The following is a 20,519-nucleotide window of genomic DNA, read 5'->3' on the forward strand; positions in this document are numbered from 1 at the left end:
ATCCCAATTTCAAAAAGGAAATAGTTAAAATTTTCCTTACAAAGGGTAGGCTTTGTAACTTTGATATTTCACCAGTAATTATGAATTGCTAGGAATAATAAATACACAGGGGGAATAAATGATAAGGTGTTTGTAAATGAAAAATAAATTCTTTTAAACCTCCAGTCAAGAACAACTGCTTTATTGTTATGATGCTCAAAAAATATTTAAAAATTTAAGATTTAAAAAAATATGTGAAAATATTTCTGATCAGTATTTAATAACTAGCATGAGAAAAATGCTTATTATACATTAAGTAGATAGAGGAAGGGTGGATAAATAGAAAGTCAGAATGAAAAACACTGATTGGAGGAATATATATATTAAAATATTAGCAATAGTATTTCAGATAGGTAAGTGGGCAATTCTCATTTTCTTCTTCTTGTTTTTTCTATTCCAATAGGAGTTTGAGACGTCAAAAGCAGAACTTTGAGGGCAGGCATGGTCAGGGAAGGCTTTGGAGAAAAGCAAGAAGTCAGCAGAAAGGACGGAGAGTGCTGAGCAGGGCCAAGGATGTAAACTGACACTGCTGAACCGTCACAAGATTTACTCAGCAGTGACACGCTCTCATCAACAGGACTGGCAGTAAGGGGATGTTTCCCCACAGAGGTGTGCACATTTGTACCTGAAGAATGAACAAGAAACAGGGCTGCCTGACCCCAAAAGCACACCAGGTCATCGTAACGCATAATAGGTTTGCTGAATCCATCCTCTTCAGAAAGGCTTTTTAAAGTGTACATAGAAAACACAAGTGCCAATAGTTCAAAGAACGTAGCCCCACAAAGACATGATTACATCCCAACTGCGTAGTTCAGTTTTCACGTCCGGGGATTTACTGGTGTCTCCTTTCTGGGTGAAACGAAGTGAAAAGAAACCTATTCTTCAGGGCTGATTATTCCTGACCCATGTGAACTTTCCCAAGGACTTCGACTCACAGATATCGTTTGAATGTTTAAGTCCCGCTTATTGCCGTTACTGCTTCCTCAAGTTTCCCCTTCAGCCTTTACTAGATGGAGCTATGCTGACGTCACAGCCTTCTGCAATGCAAGGTTCTATGGGTGCTGCCCATAGGTGAGCTGATGATGCCTCACACTGCTCTCATTGTTCTAACCAAGAATATACTTAGGATCCTGCCACTATTGGTTGCATTTTCAAATTATGGAGCATATTTTCATGAGATTAACAAAAATGTGGGCATTAATCAATCCTACAGCATTTACTGAGAGTCTAGCATGAACGGGGAAGGAGGGATGCATGAAAATGGCACACTGATATATTTTAACATGATATCAAAACACAAAGCCTTCTTTCTTCGTCAAAATCCTTTACCAAACAACAGGAACTAACTCTGCTGAGAGTTGGAGATCAGAGTCAGATTTCAAAATTATTTCTCTCTCAACAGTATTGCAATGAATACAATATGAACCGAGAGATTCATTTCAGTTCCCTAAAGCTCTGGAAAATCCAAAGAAGTATTTCTTCTATTCCAAGACTGCTCGGATATGCTTAAGGATAGCATCCATCGCCCTGTTAATGATAGCATGAGGGTTCCAATTACAAGAGTTTCAATAACTTTATTCAATGAATCATGCAAGGGAGAAACTGTTCCCAGACAAAATGCCAAAAGGAAAAATCCAGTATTTGCCCTTGTATAATAAGCACTCAAAAATCTAAAACAAAGCTCCACATGATGCCTTAATGCTAGTCAGCTAAAATCTATATAATTATACTAATCTTTTTATAAGTAGAATTAAATAACAAATATCCCAAATTCCCCAGAAGGGATTATCATTTCAGACTATGTAATGAGTATCGTTAGAATACAGAAGAAGCCAATTTAAGTCCTCTCTAGCATTTTATTTCCTGTTTGATCTCCCTAGATTGCTGCTATCAATCTAGTTAAATGATGCTTTATCTAGCTAAAATATAGTCAAAACATCATACTTCTTGCAATAAAAGATACGTTTACATCATATCATTACAGTTCTGGTACCATCAGCCCAAAGGGAAAGGCTTTAGGTTCAAACTGGATTTATTTCAACAGCCTGAGAAAACAACTAAAGTTGCCAAATGTACAGACCTTCTTGCAAGTGGTCCCTACCATGCTGACAGCCAAAGGAAATTGTTCCTTAAACACACCCTCTGGGCTGGAATGGAATGATTGGGGACGTCTATTTATTGAAGAGCTTATCAACCTGAGAAATAGCTTTAAATAAAGAGCTAAAATATGGGAGAGAAAGACTGTAATTATAGGCTTTATTTTCAAGGTCTGATAAATTCCCCCGTTGGATATCAAAACTTAATTCTATGCCATTCACAATTCGTAAGTATCAAAACTATTTTTACTAGTCCTTGCTAATTTCTTAAGTTCCCCTGACATGGCACAAAGCACCAATCAATCTAACCGTTGTAGAACTCCATAAGCACAAAGCACATTTCACATTAAACAGATGAAAACCAATCTGAGATCTTGCCTGGGGACTTGCTTCCAAGCATTCTCATAATTAGTCACTTACTATCAAATTTGAATTAAGGGCATCTATATATAGTTTCCTTACTCTGTCACAGCAGACTTTATATGAGAACTGGGGAGCTTTAGAATAGGCCCCAAACAGCTGGGTATCAGGCCTCAGGCAACTGCTCAAGGCATCAAGACACATTAAAAACCACCAACGATGTTCTCTGTTGCTCACCTAGAACCAGGCCTCAGAGGCTCTGTAGTCATTTTTCAACATTCAAAGAGACTGCATTATAAAACTACCACATATGTCGTGTCTTCTCATATCCATATGTGCCTTAGGGGGAGGGGATATCTAGTCCACCCTAAGCATAGCAAGGGGCCATTCCCTTCCAAACAGCAAATACCATCCTGCTCCCGAACTTGATGGACTGTTCCTCAGTCCATCAGTAAGGGCAGAGGATAGGCAGGAACATGATCTTCAGAAGCAGGTACTGTCTTGGGTTAAAAACTAATGAATGGAATATTTAAATATACTTACATGAAGAAGTATTTGCTCCTTCTGTTGATACTGATATTCTAATAGGAGACTCTATAAAACAAAGAAGTGAAATGAGGCTTTATTGAGTCATGCCGCTTGCGCTCTTAAATCAGAACTTTGCCAGGCTTAAAGATCGTCTAGAAAAAGAGGACTAGAAAACAGTGCAACAGAGAAGCTGAAGCGTTTCAAAGCCAGAGGAAGATATATACAACATTCAAAGGCCAACGAGGACCACAGAGTCCAAAGACTCTTTTGAAAGGGATGAAAATGGGAGTCAACCCCCTGTGAGGATACCCCACATACCAACTGGTGTATGAACTTCCTAGAAACATCACTCTGAACAGATCCCTAGTACAAGTGAGATGGATAATTCCTTGTCTCAAGTGTGGCTCTGATTTTAAGAAATATGAAATCAAAGAGAACAATTCCCATATTCAGAAAGAATGAAAGTCAAGTTTCATGCACAGAGGGGAAAAAAGGGAAAGTATTCTCAGGCAACATGGTCTGCATAAACATCCTGACCAAATACGGTGCTAAATAAAGTCCATGCAAGATCCACTAGAGCAATTACGTTAGGATTAAACAACACATGCTAAAGAAATTCATAATACACAATCATTGGAGATGTATGGTAGCAAGAGTCTCTTAGGTACCAAGCATAAGGGAAGGAAAACTGGTATTTAAATACAGACAGAGCATAAAACACAACTCATGCAGGAAAAAAAGCATGGGACCTAAGGGTTTTTATTAGTCAGAAAGAAGAACAACTTAGTATCAAAGAGGGATTGAAATTCAGCAGCCAGAAAGTCATAAAGATTTAAGTCATATATCAGAAAATAAGAGTTATAGTCACTGCAAATTCCCAAGACAAGCACCACACAAACTGAAAAGCCCAGCTTCCTAACGGCATCTACCGGAGTCAGATAGCAAAGTCCCTTCCAGCAAAGAAATGCCTGAATGGAAGGGGAAGAAAATTCAGATAACTTAACAACTTTTCTCTTTTTGTTGCTCTTTTTACCTCTCTGTTTCCTCCTCTCTCTCTCCAGCCTCCCTCCCTCTCACTTTCTCTCTCTTTCTTTCTATTACTCAGAAAAGTACAACCTTCTTAGACTCCAGGATCATCCCACCCTACAACACACATACGTACATCTTTATGAACAACACATAAATATGCCCTAAACGTGGCCAAAGCAGTCTAGGAGAGAGAGAAATTTAGCTCTAATGATCCTGAACAATGGCTTGAAGGGGAGAGGAGGAACTGGTGAAGGTAAGTTAGAAAAAAAAAAAAAAAAAAGGCTGTGTTCGATGATATGGCCTCCTAGAGTTTCAACACGGTACAGGCCATAATGCAGGGAATCAATGACGCCAAAACATTAAACATGGGGTAATGAGAACGAATACTGAGCTGAAAGGGTCTGCTCTCCTACTTACAGAGATATAGGACTTAACATTTCTAATGCTTCAATTTTCTCAACTGTACAAAGAAGAAAAATAATGTCTCGTTTCACACATCTGTTGTGATTACCAAATGAGATGCAAAAATTTTGTAACCTGTGAGGTATCATGCCAAAACATGTTATCGTTATACCTCTGAAGTGAGTTTTGAATCTAGGTCTCTAAAAACTTGCTTCTACTTATATGTGAATTTTTAAATGTTCCAAGGTCCTGTTAACTATAGAATAGTGGGGGATAAGGAAAATAAAAACGAAAAAAAAAATTAAATTCACAGCAGATTAAATTCACAGCTAGTGGAAAAATCAATGAATTACGAGTATACATGCACTAGTATAGTAGTAGAATTGGGTTATAAGTAACTAATGTCTGCTCAGACTCTGCTACCAGCAAATATTACAGGCAAGTAAGAAACAAACAAAAACAAACAAACAAAAAAAAGCAAAACATCTGAAAAACTCAGGCTTATAACAGTGTTTTCTGTAAGTTCAGTGACCCACAACTGATCATTAGGAGTCCAGAGGTCAGAGATTAGACACGGACACATTCTTCAGGATTGAACTGTGATGGATGAAAGAGAACAGAGGCAGCTAAGAGAAGCACCTATAAAGATTATATAAACTGAATGTATAACCCAGATGCCTTCTTTAGTGCTCTAACATCACTGAGTTGTATCTAAACATTTCTTTTTCCCATGCATGCCTTTCAGGCCCAACTTCAGGAATACAGCAAAAACTGTACTCCTTTAGTAAAATCCAAAGAGGCAAACGAACTGGAGAAAATACTGGAGCAGAAAGCAAGAACAGTTGCAATTTGGATGCAGACAGGGTTCTGATTAGTAGAAGACACAGCCAGCAGTTATGTCTGTCGTTCTGGTTAGTAAAATTTGGGGAGCTTATTTTCCTTACCTGAAGACACATATGCTCTTTCAGTTGAGGCTGGCATGCCAGTGATGATCTCTGCAAAAAGAAAAGGTGATAGGATATTATGATGTATAATCAGGAGGCCGGGAGCCACTTCCACAGCCTGCCTTCAAACCAAAAGAGTGTAAAGGAAGAAAGTATTGCAAGAGGGTGATGAAAACCCAGGCTCTATCCGCCCTGAAAGTGAGAAACGCAAAAAAAAAGAAAAAAAAAAAAAAAAAGACTGTTCAGAGAAGTAGTTCTTCTTTCTTGGGCAAAGAGCACAAGATGAGCCGTGCTAGAGTACGTAAGAATTCTCTGCCCCCGCCGGTCTGTGATAGAGACTATAAGGCAAGGAGCCTCCTTCTCAGAAAGGAAGACAGATAGCAGAAGTAAAAAACAAACAAACAAACAAGATGTAGAATCAAAGCTGTGGTCAGAATTTTTAAGTTATGAATCTTTGGAGAATTACATTTTTGTTCAAAAACAAAAGCAAGCGATATTTCTAGTTGGGGTTGGTGAAAGTCATCAAGTTCCGGCATCAAACTCTACAGAAAATTGCCAATGGTAATCAAGAGGGGCGCCCAATGGTAATCAAGAGGGGCGCCTTATCGGACAGACATTGAGCTACTCTGGGCAGGGCACAGAGGAAGTAGGCAGCTCTCAGCCCAAGGGAATGAAGAAGAAACTGTATCCTTCTGGACACACCATTATCATGGGAATCATGAGAGTGTTCAAACTTTGACATGCTTTCAGTTGACTGCCTTTATAATGGAACAAAGGACGATTACATTGTCCAACCAATTCTGTCCTCTTTCTGTCCTTCTGAAAAGGGTTTTAGTTGTCAAGATCTAGTATAGTCAGTAAGGCATGGAGAGATGTAGTGATGCAATAATGAGTACCGTTCAACCTTCACTGTTTGTATAATTCTTGTTAAATGACTTAATGACCTTTCACTATTTACTATTTACTAACCAGGACAAACAGGCAAGTTGAATCTGTTGCGATATATATACATTACAAAAGTTACTAGTAGCTACTAAAATCCTAAAGTCATATATGTTATCATTTTACATTCGAATCTATTAATCATGGAGTTAGAAATGTTCCTGATCAATGCGATCATCTTTAAATATAAATATGGCCATTTAGAATTTCCATGGTGGGACTAGTCCAGGAGGCAAGAGGAATTAATTTTAAGTGGCAATATTTCTTCAACTTCAGAGGCTTCTATAGGGATAAAACGTTTTTGTGGAATGAGAAGGGAAAGAAATTTCATGTGAGATTCAGCAGGGATGTTTAAGAATAAGCACTGGGTGAAATATGAACATATAAAGATCAGAAATGTGGCTCTGATGAGACCAAAAGTGTCTTTCTCATGAAAATAAGTTTGGATGGTCCTCTCTAATCAAACATTAGGACAGACCATTCAAGGTGTGAGATTATTATCAAGCTGCCAAAGTAGCCTACGTTGCCTCTTCTGCCCACGAAAAATGGGATCAAGAGAAAGGAATCAGAATGTGGGGGTGTATGATATCCTTTGGACTTTTTCAAGCAGCAGGAATTAAAGAGGATATTCTGTGTTGGTAATATGGCCATATCTGTATATAACATGGCCACAACTAACTTTCTTGATGTAGGCTGCAGAAAATGAAATTATTCTTCTTTGGGGAAAATTGAATCTGAGAGGAACATTTTAATCAAAGATTCACAACATTTATCTTTCTCTACAAATACATAGAATAAGATCCATGTTTCCAAGCAAGTGCCCATGTTAGGAGAGATGTTTCCTTATTCTGTCCTTTGGGACCCATCAATGACACACCAACCAGATTAAAGTAGTAAGCTCAGGGTCACAAGAATTGGGCAGAAATCCCAAACCCAGCATGAATATCAAGACTCTTCAAATTTATTTTTGACAAACCAAGTAGTTGTCCACTATGACCTTCCAAGAAAAAAAAAGTACTTTTCTAGCTCCAGCATGAAAGATCTCAGATTAGAGGAAAGGTTAACCATAACATTTCCTTTTTTAATTGAATGTTACATAAAAATACCTGAACAGGAGGTTACCACAATAATCTATCTACACAGAGACAACTTAAAATAACCTCACTTTCTAAAAATAATAATAACAATAACAATCTCCCTTCCTAAAATTAGATATTTACCCTGGAGACCTTAAAAATATCTTTAATGATTATGGTTCCAAATAAAAACCTTCTGAATTATCTTGGGGGAAACACAAGTTAGGAAGTTGTATACCTCCACACTAAAAGAGCCTTGCTAATAAGAAAAATTAATCTTTTTAATTAAAACCACTCAGCAAGCATTTTTATGCATGTTTCGGGTAGAATTAATAGATTTACAAAACAATCTTTTGTTATAAGTGATTGAAAATAATTGTTACAATTACAAATTTTAAAAACTTTAAGACCTGCAATCTTCCTGATATTTACTTAAGCAAAATATTTTTCCTACAGTAATTTGGTATATTAAGTTTGTTAATTTATAAAGGACATCCCCTTCATTAGTGCAAATTAATGAGGATTTAGAATTATCAGGAACTGAACACAGCTGAGCAACTTAGGCTGTGTAGGCAAGTAAACATAAGGAACATTAGTGTATTTGTAATGTTTGAATGCTTTTTGAATAAATCAGATCTGGTCTCAAGAAAACGCTGCAGCATTTGAAAAATGACACCTTCTGGAAAGTAGTTTTTCTAATTATTACGTATTCATGACTTGTTTGAGATTTCACCATGAGCACAATATACTGCATATAACTATTAAGCAAAATACACATGTACATATATACAAACATATGTATGATTTGCCTGTATGTATTTAAATATCCATTGCTGTGACTCTTTGTTATTCTAAAACTACAGGTTCTTATTGTGTGCACAAAAAATATGATGAAGTCATCTTTTTACAGATTGACAATGGGCCCACTTATTGGCACTAGTGAAGATGACTTCAGGAACATCCTCAAGTGTCTGCATTCCTGCTCGTAATGAGAGCTTCCTCTTAAGAGGAATAAATGCTGGAGAGACACAATGGATACTATGCATTGGAAAGATATCTCCATTCCACCCATGATGTTCTTCCTTATTAGCCTTCATGGGAATACAATATAATACAACATACATGGGGACTGCTTTACAAATTACAAAACATTTTATATTATTGTCAGTGTAACTACAGCTCGTTTACCAATATCACAACATTTTCAACACCACCATCAATTTGGGAGAGGGGGAAGCTAAGCCTATAACCCACACGAGCCAATTTTTTAAAGGATCCATTGATGTACTAGTCAAATTTTGTGGACATAATATTTTTCGTTCATCTCAGAGGAAACAGCAAATTTATTGCTATGAGCCCAACGTTGCTATGGGATCTTGAATCTCACTCAAATAATTTTTCTCCTGATTAAAAAAAGAAAATCTAGTAGAGGATATGATTGATTAGTATGTATATTCTCTTGTATTAACCTTTTAAAGACTGCAGTACTTAATTAATTTGAAAACCAGTTAGGTCTATTACTCTCTTCCCTAATCTGATGCCCAGGAGTTTTCATGGAGCTCCTCAGCTAAGAATTAATTGTGAAATTAAGGTTTCCTACATAAAGACAAAGCAAAATGAAATGCAAATAAAAATGAACATACAGTGTATAATCTGTATAGGCATAGTATATGTGGCCTTGTAAGCTGCCATATTTGAATTAATGAAAGGAATCTACCCTAACGCATCATGTAATGATGGCTGCCTATGGCATCCTTTTTTTTTTTTTTTTTTTTTTGAGAGAAAGAGAGAGCACACGCAAATGAGCAAGCAAGAGGGGCAGTGAGAGAGAGACAGAGAGAGAGAATCTTAAGCAAGCTCCACGCTCAGCATGGAGCCAGATGTGGGGCTGGATTCCACAACTGTGAGATCACAACCGGAGCCGAAATCAAGAGTCAGACTCTCAAATGACTGAGCCACCCAGGCGCCCTGTGACATTCTTTTTTACAAGAAAGCTCAATGGACTTATTACACTCACAAAATCCAAAAATTAACGAGCAGATGGCACAGGTGTGTGTCTGTCTACAGTATGGCAAATTCTTTTTTCCAAATAAGATAGGACTGAAAAGACAATGGAAAAGGCAGACAACATAAATTTCTAAAACGTAGCTTAACAAAATGATTGGCTACATATATATTCTTTTCTAAATGCTTGAAAATAGTGAAAATATGGTCATTATTTCACTCAAGCTTATAACAATTCAAGGAGAATTTCTTGGGTTTTTGTTGTCATTTCATAGTTGCTAATCTAAGCAAATCTAAACAATGACTTTCACTGCAGAAAGTTCATAATATTGGATGGAAGACTTTTATGGTCTAAGCCAATTTTTTTTCCTGATAGTTATATAGCTGTGTTAATGGAATTAAAAGTAGTATCAGATATCTAGGTCATCCTGCTACATTTTTCACTTTTTTTTTTCTGGGGAGAAAAGAAAACAATGTCTCAGGCAGATCTCCCCCAAACCTCTGCCATCTCCTCTAGAATCTCGTGCCAAAATACATTCTGAACATCTCAGTGTCAAGAAGGTACCCATGTGGGAATTTCAGTAAATCACAAGGAATCTGTTGCATAGGATGAGATTAGGATAATTAGTTCACAGCAGCAAACCAGGATCTTTCAGCAAGACAACCTGTGTAGAAATTACCAGACCATAGTTATGTACTGAAGTACTTAAATACGGGAGAGATGAGTGAGACAACACAAAATCAACAAAATTACTAGTATTTTATAGAAAACATAAATTAAAATCTCAAGGGGAGTTCAATATAATATGATATTTTGACAACATGCTCTTATTTTTTAAACTTTTTTTCTAGGGCCCCAAAGTTAAATGAAATTCTTGAGAATTCCACTCTCTCAGCCCAAGTCAACATAAATACATTTAGGAAGAGATGGTTTAGCCAGGTGGCAGTTTACAACCATAGTAGAGTGCTCTTTTTCTCTCTGAAAGAGTGTTTATGTGCAATGTTTGCCCAGATTTCAAAGGACACAGGGATGTGACAACATAAAGGTTATGTGTCTGAGTCCCAGGGAGCTCCCAACCTGAGCTGAGACTTCTTTGATAACCAGAATTGGTCTGAATATAGCAAATTCAGAGAGCAGAGCAGTAGAAGAGGCTGAAGGATCAGAATGATCACTTATTTTCTTTTTGGTTGTGCTGCCACTAAGCCACTGAGGGGTAGAAGGAAAAGAGAGTCTCCTGATATTGCCGAACACATTGGCCTCGTCTATCATGGTGGCTGCTGGCCCAGAGGCTCTGATGAACAGCACACAGGTCCGCAGCCTCTGAGGAGAGGGGCGTTTCTAGGAAGCCATGTTTCATTTCACTCTCCAGTGGTGAGCCCAGAGCAGACACTTGACCAGAAGGTAGATAATTGGTAAGCTCTCTAGGTCTTTCCATATGGTCTGGCACAGTAAGTTCTGCAAATCAGATGCTGGCAATGGGGAATCTGCTTCGGAACTAAGAAAGCAGTCATAAAATAGGAATTAAAATGGAAAGAATGCCTTAAAAAGAGTCATGAAGAAATGACCAAGTGGGATCACAATCAGGTTAGAGTTCAGAATATAAAGTGGCATAGTTGAAAGCAAGAGAGGTGAGAAGATAAAAGAAGTAGAAGAATCAAGAAGGTATCTGAGGCACATCAAAGGCAGAAATACTAGAGAGAAGATCCGGAAACCCTTGTCACTTAAATTTTTAGATATGCCCTGGGTTCACTTTTCTTCTTGAACCCCAGTAACAATGAAGTTCCAGTTCTTCCCCACAGAACTCCTTGTTCTTTATGTCTCACACCCTTCCATCAGTTTTTGTCCTTCACACACCAAAGAATCTACTTAAACATTCACAAACACACAGGTACAGAGTGAGCCATATTAGACCAGGAATATAAGAAATCTGGTTTGGCGTCCTTCTTTGCTACCAAATATCTCGTGACTCTGAATGTATCTGTTTTCAGACACATGCTAAGTCTACATACCTTTTAAAATGTAATGAGAAGGTTGGATAAGGATGAACTATTTCTAGGCTTCTAAGAAAAAAAAAAAAAAAAGAAAACAAAACAGACCACCCTGCATTGTAATTGAGATTCTTTATTCTCCTTCAGATGCTCTATGTAAGCCAGTAAGACCCCATTCTATAATGAATTTTAGTTGGTTGTTTAAGAATCACTTCCTTACAATATTCTGTGAACTTCTCTTTCCTCTTGTCACGTAAAAAAAAACTGATTATCAAAAACATCCCAACTTTCATTTCTCTACATTATAATTGGTTAATACTAAACATTCAAATTGGCAGCCAATTCTTGAAGGAATTAATATGGAAAAATGAGTCGGATGTCTCTCCTATGAGAGAAATGTAAAAAGCTGTATTATCATTCGGCACCCCAAAATTAATAAGAAACTAAACCCTATGGGCTTTTGCCAGGAATGATATAGCAGTAAATAATTCACTGCTTACTCCTGTAAATCAGAAAACACAGAATAATAGAATCGTACTGTAAGCACTCTGTGAGACCGTGACACTTATTCTAATTGTATTTTCCTGGGAATTTATAGTCTACATTGCTCTACAAATCTAATCCAAGTGTCAAAATCATAATTCAATAGCATTTACCACAAGGAGACACGTTCAACCAAGCCAATGACAAGCTGAGAACAAGCTACTAAACGTGGCACAATAAGAAAAAAAAAAAAAAAAAACAAGAATAAGCCACTGAAATAGGTTTTTAAATTTGTGTTTCAAGTAGCATCCTATAAAATTCCATGTGGGGTAAAATAATGCCAGTGGCATGCTTACTGCTTAACCTGTGCTGATTAAAAAGTAAAGTGATGCTATATTTACCCATATAAATTTTAAATGGCTTTTACATTTTAAACTATAAACGCAGCTCCTAAAAATAGTAATGGAAACTACTTTTCACTGTTGTCCTTTACTCTCTGTGGAGGCAGGTATTTAAGATTTAAGTAATGAACTCTGATTACCCTGCGACAGAGCAGTTCAGTGGGGAATCCAGAGAAGGCTGGGAATTAACTTTCCCAACTCCGCCCCATATTTTTATCTTACTCCCTCTCGCTATCCTACTAAGTCAACGGACACAAACTACATCAGTCTCCTGTGGAGGTGACCCTCGAGTTATTTTTACTCGTCCCTCACATTCTTACCTTACCACTTTAAGAGACGAGGCCTTCACAGCGGACACTCTCTCTCATCTCCTGCCTAGAGCAGAGCAGTGTAATTAGGCTTGGCTTTATGACAGATGACAGGGCTCGTGTGGGCAGTAGTTAAGTGCCATAATGCAAAAAGAAAAAGAAGCACCAAAGGGTTTTTGAAGTCACATTTTATTATTTCAAGAGATTGAGACGCTCCCTGCTAACTCATCAGCTTCTAGAGGTGACTCCATCAAATTGCGGAGTATTGGGGTATCATGAGCAGACAGCCACCAGCTGTGATGCTTTTACTTCTTAGATCACTCGGAGAAGCTGCTGGAGGGGAAGCAGTACCTTCTACCTCCAAGGCCTCCATTTGCTTAACAAATCTCCCTGGCACTGTTCTCAGCGAAGCAGAAGTCGACTAAACATGGTAGCAAATGCTTTGCCTCTAAGTCTCTCCTGTTTTCAGAAGTAACAGGCCTAAAAAAAATTGATAGGCCTAACTTCCTACTACCTAGAGCCAGCTGTATTAAAAACACGCAGGAGAACATTAAAATATCCAGGACTGAGTCAGGATTGTATTCTTTTATGCATACACACACACACACACACACACACATACACTGTACATATATTCATTTGGAATATTCATATGTACATACATATGCATGTAATATACATATCCTGCATATACATATGTATTCTGTATATAAATACTCACACACATATATATACACGTACATATTCTGTTATGGATAGAGCCAAAGACTTGACAGCCGTCCCTGACAAATTTAAAAAGAGGTATAACCTCTTTCTGTTTCTGCCGTTCATGACCTTATTGAAGTCAAAAAATAAAATCTATGTGTATTTCAGGTTTATATGAAATTGGGGAATGAAGAATTTCATGGAAGACACACAAGATACTTGGAGTATATGGTTTTCCTTCCATGTTTTTTATTTGTTCACAGGAAGATTTAACATACAAGTTTATATTACAACTCTTACCACACATCTCGATTACTCCTCTTACAGACTGAGAAACAGGATGTAGTAGGTATCTCTTACCGTTTGAATCCACAATGGTGATATTGGCAGAGGCACTATCATTTCCTAATTTGCTGGTCACTCTGCACATATATTCTCCAGAATCAGCCAGTGATGCTTTGTTAATGCGAAGTTCTGACTTCCTGTAAGATCAGGACAAAAGTGGTGTAAGTATATTTCACAGAAATACAGTGACCATCAAAATCTATTGCTCTGTAGTTTCGGGGTTCTCAAACTCCCCCTCCCCACTCTACAGGGACCATGTTAAAACACAACTTACTAATACATACATGTATGATGTGACCAAGAGTAAAAATGAGATATTATCACATTTAAGTTATACCATGAACATGACCTTAATTTTATCACCAAGATTAGTAATTTAAAGTAAGTCTTCTCTAATTTTTCTTTTTATTCCTCTGCTGCCACCACTAAACACATCATGCCCCAGATATTTTTTTCAAACCAATTGGTAAATTTTCTTCCTTTCTATATCTAAATGTCATCCGCCACTAGGAAGATTAAAAAAGCATAAAATCATTTACAAATCTGGTAAGGACAGACACTTAAGGAAGGCTAGAATAGATTAAAATCCTCTGCACTTTTCTCAGTAGTATCATTAGGAATTATGTTAATTTTGAATGAAGAGGATTTAGTACTTACAAAAGAAAGGGAATTTAAGATTTTCATTGCTAGGAGCATAGAAGGACACAAATCACTCTTAATATTGAAATAAATATACAACAACAGCACACACATTTATAAAACTGCATATAAATCAATATTCAGCACTCTTTCAGCCTGGGCAGCATTGTAATTTGCATCTGTCTGTGTTTTACTGTTGCATATAGCCAATAATTTAAGCAGTCTCCATGATTTAAAAACTCAGAACCACTGGGGTTGGTTGAGTTTACTAAAGACTTTTTATTTATTTATTTTTAATTTTTTAAATGTTTTATTTATTTTTGAGGGAGACAGATGGAATGTGAGTGGGAGAAGGACAGGGAGAGATGGAGACACAGAATCTGAAGTGGGCTCCAAGGTCTGAGCTGTCAGCATAGAGCCCAACGTGGGGCTTGAACACACGGCCCACAAGATCATGACCTGAGCCAAAGTTGGAGGCTTAACCGACTGAGCCACCCAGGTGCCCCCACTAAAGGCTTTTTAAAGTCACACCTCAGACTGACTGCTTGGGCTCTTGGGATGATAACAGGGAGAGAAGACAGCAACTCAAAATTATATGCAAAGCTCGCATAAGTTACAACTTCCTAGTTTTATAGTGAAGTTTCTAGTTCTCTTGGCAGGTAATATTATTACTCAAATTTGATCAATTGTCCTAATTAATGAAAACTGAATTCCTACGATTCTCCTCCAGTCTGTTGAACTGAACCACCCACCCAGTCCCATATGTAAGCCTTACGGCCTTCCATCATGGTGTTTCCCTTGTGCCATTTCTTCTTCCTAGAAAGGGGGTCCCATATTTGTACCCATCAAGATATAAGCTGACCTTTAGGGACCACCTCAAGTGCCAATTCTTTCATCAAAGCTTTCATGATCACGTAGCTGGTGCTGCTCTCTTCATTGTCTAAATTCTGATGGCCTTGAGTACCTCCTGGTCCTCACAGTTCTTTCAGTATATCTTATTTTTCAAGCTAGGACATATGCTTTGGAGGGGGAGTCCATAATTTAAACTTCCGGGTATCCTCAAAGTTCTATGAGGATATGCCACTGTTTTGTCCTTGGTGTATCCTCAAACATTACTGGATGAATGTGTGAACAAATGAAGAAAATATTTGGATGCTCCCACTTAAGCTCTCTCCAAGACCTAATGTTCCTAATGTTGGCTGCAGGAAAGGAGGCTGCGATATTAAGAGGGCGCAGCAGTGGGAGGAGGTCCAGACCAAGGCAGCAATGGTCAAACCAACATGTGGACTAAAAATTGCTGCATTAGTTGTGACTTAGTACAATGTCAACAAGTAAACTTGAGAAAACTTAAAACAAAACAAAGTGTACTGTATTCAAACAAATTTTGAAAACATGGCATTAGTTAAACAAAAACAGGCTTTTTTTTGTCTTGTTAATCCTACAGGAAATCTCCAAATCTTTAATATGCTAATATACTCTGACTCTCCAAGAGGGGAATATATTTAGTGACTAACTTTTTTGAAGATGGAATCCTTGTCATCCACATGGCGTATCTGTTCCCATTTCCTGAATACAATGGTCACAGAACAAAGTCGATAAGAAGGGGACCTAATATAATAACACCCTTGTAGTGGGTAATTTACCCATGTAGTGGGGAGGACCACCAAGGGCCATTTATACAGCAATATTCACATATTAATCACACAGGTTCTCCACAGAAAAGTTTCCCTGAAATATATCCCTGTAAACCAAAACAGAACAATCTGAGGGCATGTATCTTGGCAAATCGATATTAAGATCTAGTAATAAACTATCACAACTTGTAAAATTATGAAAATACAACAATATTAGGACATTATCCCCATCAAGTTCTGCTAACTTTTAAGCCTGGTTTTGGAGTATTCAAATCTAGTGTTTTTCCTAATGAGTTATCAGCTATTTATACAACTTTGTCCATAAACACCAAGTTTCCTTTATGACAGACACCAATGAAGAAGAGTGAGAAACAATGTAATAAACACTATAATAAGCTTGTTCAGCCCAAAGTAACATCACTAGCTGAAAGAATTTTCATGTATGACTATGGAACCACTAACAATAACTGATAGATAAATCATGAAGAATGTCAGGTTGAGGAATAATATCCTGGTTTTCAACACAGAAGAAAGAGTGGATTCCTGGGCACCTGGGTTGCTCATTTGGTTAACCATCCCACTTCAGCTCAGGTCTTGATCTCATGGTTTGTGGGTTTGAGCCCCTCATCGGGCTCTGTGCTGACAGCCTAGATGGCTCAGTTGGTTTAGCATCCGATTCTTGATTTCAGGTCTGGTCATGATCCCAGTGTCATGGGATGGAGCCCTGTGTGGAGCTCTGCACTGAGCATGGAGCGTGCTTAAGATTCTCTGTCTCTGTCTCTGTCTCTCTCCCTCTGCCCCTCCTCCCCACTCGTGCCCTCTTTCTCTCTAAAATAAAAAAAAAATTAAAACATAAAATAAGAAAATGGTAACTTTTCTTGTTAAGCCCCTAAATTCTAAATTATCACAATAACATCCCAAGAATATACAACACACTCTGAGATACAATGATTCCAAGAACACCCCTTCTTTCCTATTTACGTAAGTTAAGGAGGAGTCCTTAATGATACGTGAGGAGTTCTTTCTCAGCCCTGTGCCATTAACATTTTTACTAACGAACTGGATCAAACTATAAGAAACATGGTAATCAAATTTACAATTAAATTGCCTTAAAGGGTTAGTTCTTAAAAATCTTCCTAATAGACCTACACAGTGTTTCCTGGAATATTATTCCAAGTAATGTAATAAATTTTATGCTTGAAAAAGAGAAAGAATAAAAAAAAAAAAAAGAAAAATTTTCTATGCTCAAATAAATACTGCATTGAACAAAGTTAAATAGATTTCTTTACAACAGTACCTCTTAGTGGTTTTTATGCAAATATGTGCTATGAATTTCCAAGGCAAGGGTGACATGTGGCTAAGGTATCCTTTCCATAGAGAACCCGCTGGGATTTCTAGGACTGAACATCAATCGGCCCAGAGCAAGGTTCAGTTTAATCAAGACAAACATAACAAATACATTCCAGTTCAAAAATCAGTAGCAAAATACAGGCTTGGAGAGATGTGCCTTGACAATAATATATACAGAAAAAAGGATTTCAATTAGCCATGAATTTAACATTATTCCATTTTAAACAACTACTAAAAAAAGAAATAAAAAAAAAGAAACATACACTGTTGGGCCATATTAATATTAAAACAGCATAAATCAAACTGGATAAAAGTCTCAATACACTGCTCACAGGCGGGATCACATCTAGAATATTTAATTATGTTTTGAAGTGGCATTTGATAAAAAATATCAATAACTAGAGGACTTTAGAAGAGGTTGATCAGCGTTGAATACAGCTTACAAATCTTATCACTAGAGAAGATTCTGTTAAAGAAACAGAGGTCCTACTGGCAGGCACCTATGAACATGATATGGATAGCTTTTTAAATATATTTCATGGTCACCTGGAAAAGAAAACTATCTGGGGAGGCTCTTGTGGAATTATGTCTTACAGGAAAAAGAAGGCATATTTTGAGTGTAAGGAAGAATTTTTGAACATTCAAAAATGGGGAGGGTGTCTTTCTCTTTGGAAAGATTCAAGTCTGGATAACCACCTGTCAAGAATATCTCTATGCAGAGAAAAGATTAAATTAGATCAGTGGTTTCAAGTATTTTGAAAAAAAAAAATCCTGTTTTAAAGTGAAAGCTTAAAACAGAGCCTTATATTCAAAGCTATCATGAAGAGACAAAGATGTTCAGGTCAAAGTGGCTGGCAGCCCATTTTCAATCTGAAGATTCTTCAGGGACACGATGGGAAAAACATTTATCCAGATGATCATTAAGATCCTTTTGAATTCCAATGATACATTGAACTATGAGAGTCTTCAATCCTTAGGTCCTAGAGTAAGGAACAGGAAGCAGGAAGACAGTAGAAATAGATAATCCTTTCTTGAAAATTATATATTGCAATGATTTGGGGATTTGATAAGTATGGTTACAACAGTTTTGTTTTACTCTCTTTAATTAGGCTACCGTAGGCTCTCCATAGGAAGGAAGTTAACTTGGAAAAAGGGTGACTTCCCTTCCAATCATAAAATGAACCTTTTGCTCTTTAATCAACGAGTTATCCAGAAATCTGGGAGGGGTTGATGTTTTAGTGGATTTTCACTTTCTAAAAGTATTAAAAGAATTAACTCATGTAAAGTGTTTAAATGCACTCCCAATAAGTGTTAACTCTTATTACAGTCACATTCTATATTCCTGCAATATTTAGACTTCTTATGAGCATACATTACTTTTGGATTAAGAAAAACAATACTATGTAAAAATAAAGTAATACAGACTGATTTAAAGACAAAAGTTCTAAATATTAATTTCTCTTTTTTTTTTTTAACGCTTTATTTATTTTTGAGACAGAGAGAGACAAAGCATGAACGGGGGAGGGGCAGAGAGAGAGGGAGACACAGAATGGGAAGCAGGCTCCAGGCTCTGAGCCATCAGCCCAGAGCCCGACGCGGGGCTCGAACTCACCGACCGCGAGATCGTGACCTGGCTGAAGTCGGACGCTTAACCGACTGCGCCACCCAGGCACCCCAATTTCTCTTTTTTTAATATCAAAATGCAAACTCTGTTCTCTCAATAAGTACTTACTGACAAAATGGGCCCAAGGTTCCAATAACTACTATCTCCTTTTTCTTAGTTGGCTTGATTCTTCCACCACAGTTTATAGGCCAAGGCAACTTTAATGCATATGGGAATATCTCATCAGTTGATAGAATTCCATTCCTCTGATCTCTAAGGAATCCTATATGAACTCTGTGAGTGTGTGTGTATGCGAGTATGTGAGTGTGCTTGTGTGTGTGTGTGTGTGTGTGTGTGTGTTCAACACAGCTTCAGACACTGTCGACCTGTCAATAAAGAGAAGGATACAGAGCAGGGAGAAGCAGCTATCATATACAATACTAGGGACTGCACCAAACACCTCACATAAACCCTATGAAATGGGCACTGACTATTCCCATTTACACCCAAGGAATTTGAAATTTCCTTATAATATAAAACTAAAATGATCTGCAAGAACCGTTCAGCTGATAAAAGAAAGGGATGCATGTGAACGTTTTCTATTATACAGTCAAAGACCCGCAACAATTGTCAACAGAAGAAAGCATTCCTTTAAAACTTTTGCAGAAATCTGACCAAACCAATTAGATCCAATTTTAAACAAAAGTAAAATATGTGAGAGTGGAAAAGAAGAGCTGAGGAAACACTATGGGCATCCAAAGGAGCGTGCCACACACACATGACAGGAAGTCGGCCTTTCACGAGGCTAACGTAGAACAGATATTTCAATGAGGCCGGTCTGACAGCCTCAAATATGAATCTGTCACACTCCAAGCTCTTTAACTAGTCTTCTTGGCCAAAACTATCCACCCGGCAGAGGAAACAGAACAAAAGGATAAGCAGACACATAACACTAGGGCATTTTCCATTTTTAAAAAATTGGTTCCACCCGTTGCTTCGCCAAATAAAATAAACAGCCTCAAATGTAAATTTGAAATCATAGGAAGAACATGTAAGAATGTATGTCATTAGTAGGAGCAGGACAGAAGGGCGATAAGACTTCACAAAATAATGGAGATTGCTTATTGCTGTGATGTGTTTTCCTAACGCTAAGGGATTAAAGGGAAATTCTGGCTGCAACGTACCATCTAGATTCTGTGAAAAAGAAAACCTAGACTAAGGATTGGAAAAGAGTCAACATTTTTCTTAAAATAAAGACAATCCCAATGAAACCTAAATCTCACACTACAATTCACCTCTGCTTGGTTGATCAAAGCTGAAGATAAAGTTTGAGTAACAAAGTAACCAAGGCAAAACGTTAACAATTTGAATATGTAGGTGAAACTGAAAAATTAGAGTGCTTTTTTATGAAAGACCATCACCCAATGCCTAAGCATGTCTCTAGCCCTGTGTTGTGGCTTCACTATACGTAGAAAAATCACCAGTAACTGAAAAGACAGCAGGCATTGAGTCAGACCTATTTCAAATCCAAGCTTGAGCATTCATTAACATTGGATATACAGCAAGAAACTAAACTTCCCTCATCTTAGGACACTCATTTTTTTTTTAAATGGATATAACAATAATAGTATCCATTCTCAGG

At 37.5% G+C, this 20,519-nt stretch overlaps 1 protein-coding gene across 4 annotated transcripts in view; it reads right to left on the bottom strand.

The window, feature by feature from the left end:
- The window catches only part of NRG1 (neuregulin 1), a 1,107,867-nt gene that overhangs the window by 148,031 nt on the left and 939,317 nt on the right, over positions 1-20,519 (bottom strand). The window contains exons 3-5 of one of the 4 annotated variants that reach the window (XM_047090541.1): positions 13,667-13,788; positions 5,399-5,449; positions 3,039-3,089 (exon numbers count right to left, since the gene is read on the bottom strand). In XM_047090541.1, the coding sequence (XP_046946497.1) occupies positions 3,039-3,089; positions 5,399-5,449; positions 13,667-13,788 (224 nt within the window). Of the gene's footprint in view, positions 1-3,038; positions 3,090-5,398; positions 5,562-13,666; positions 13,789-20,519 lie in introns of those variants that run through there. The other 3 variants (XM_047090544.1, XM_047090543.1, XM_047090547.1) reach the window with 3 other exon arrangements.

Source organism: Lynx rufus, unplaced genomic scaffold (genome assembly GCF_022079265.1).
Source record: "Lynx rufus isolate CCGP_SWC_20201006 ecotype Redwood Valley unplaced genomic scaffold, mLynRuf1.p SCAF_3, whole genome shotgun sequence".
NCBI classification, from domain to species: Eukaryota; Metazoa; Chordata; class Mammalia; order Carnivora; family Felidae; genus Lynx; species Lynx rufus.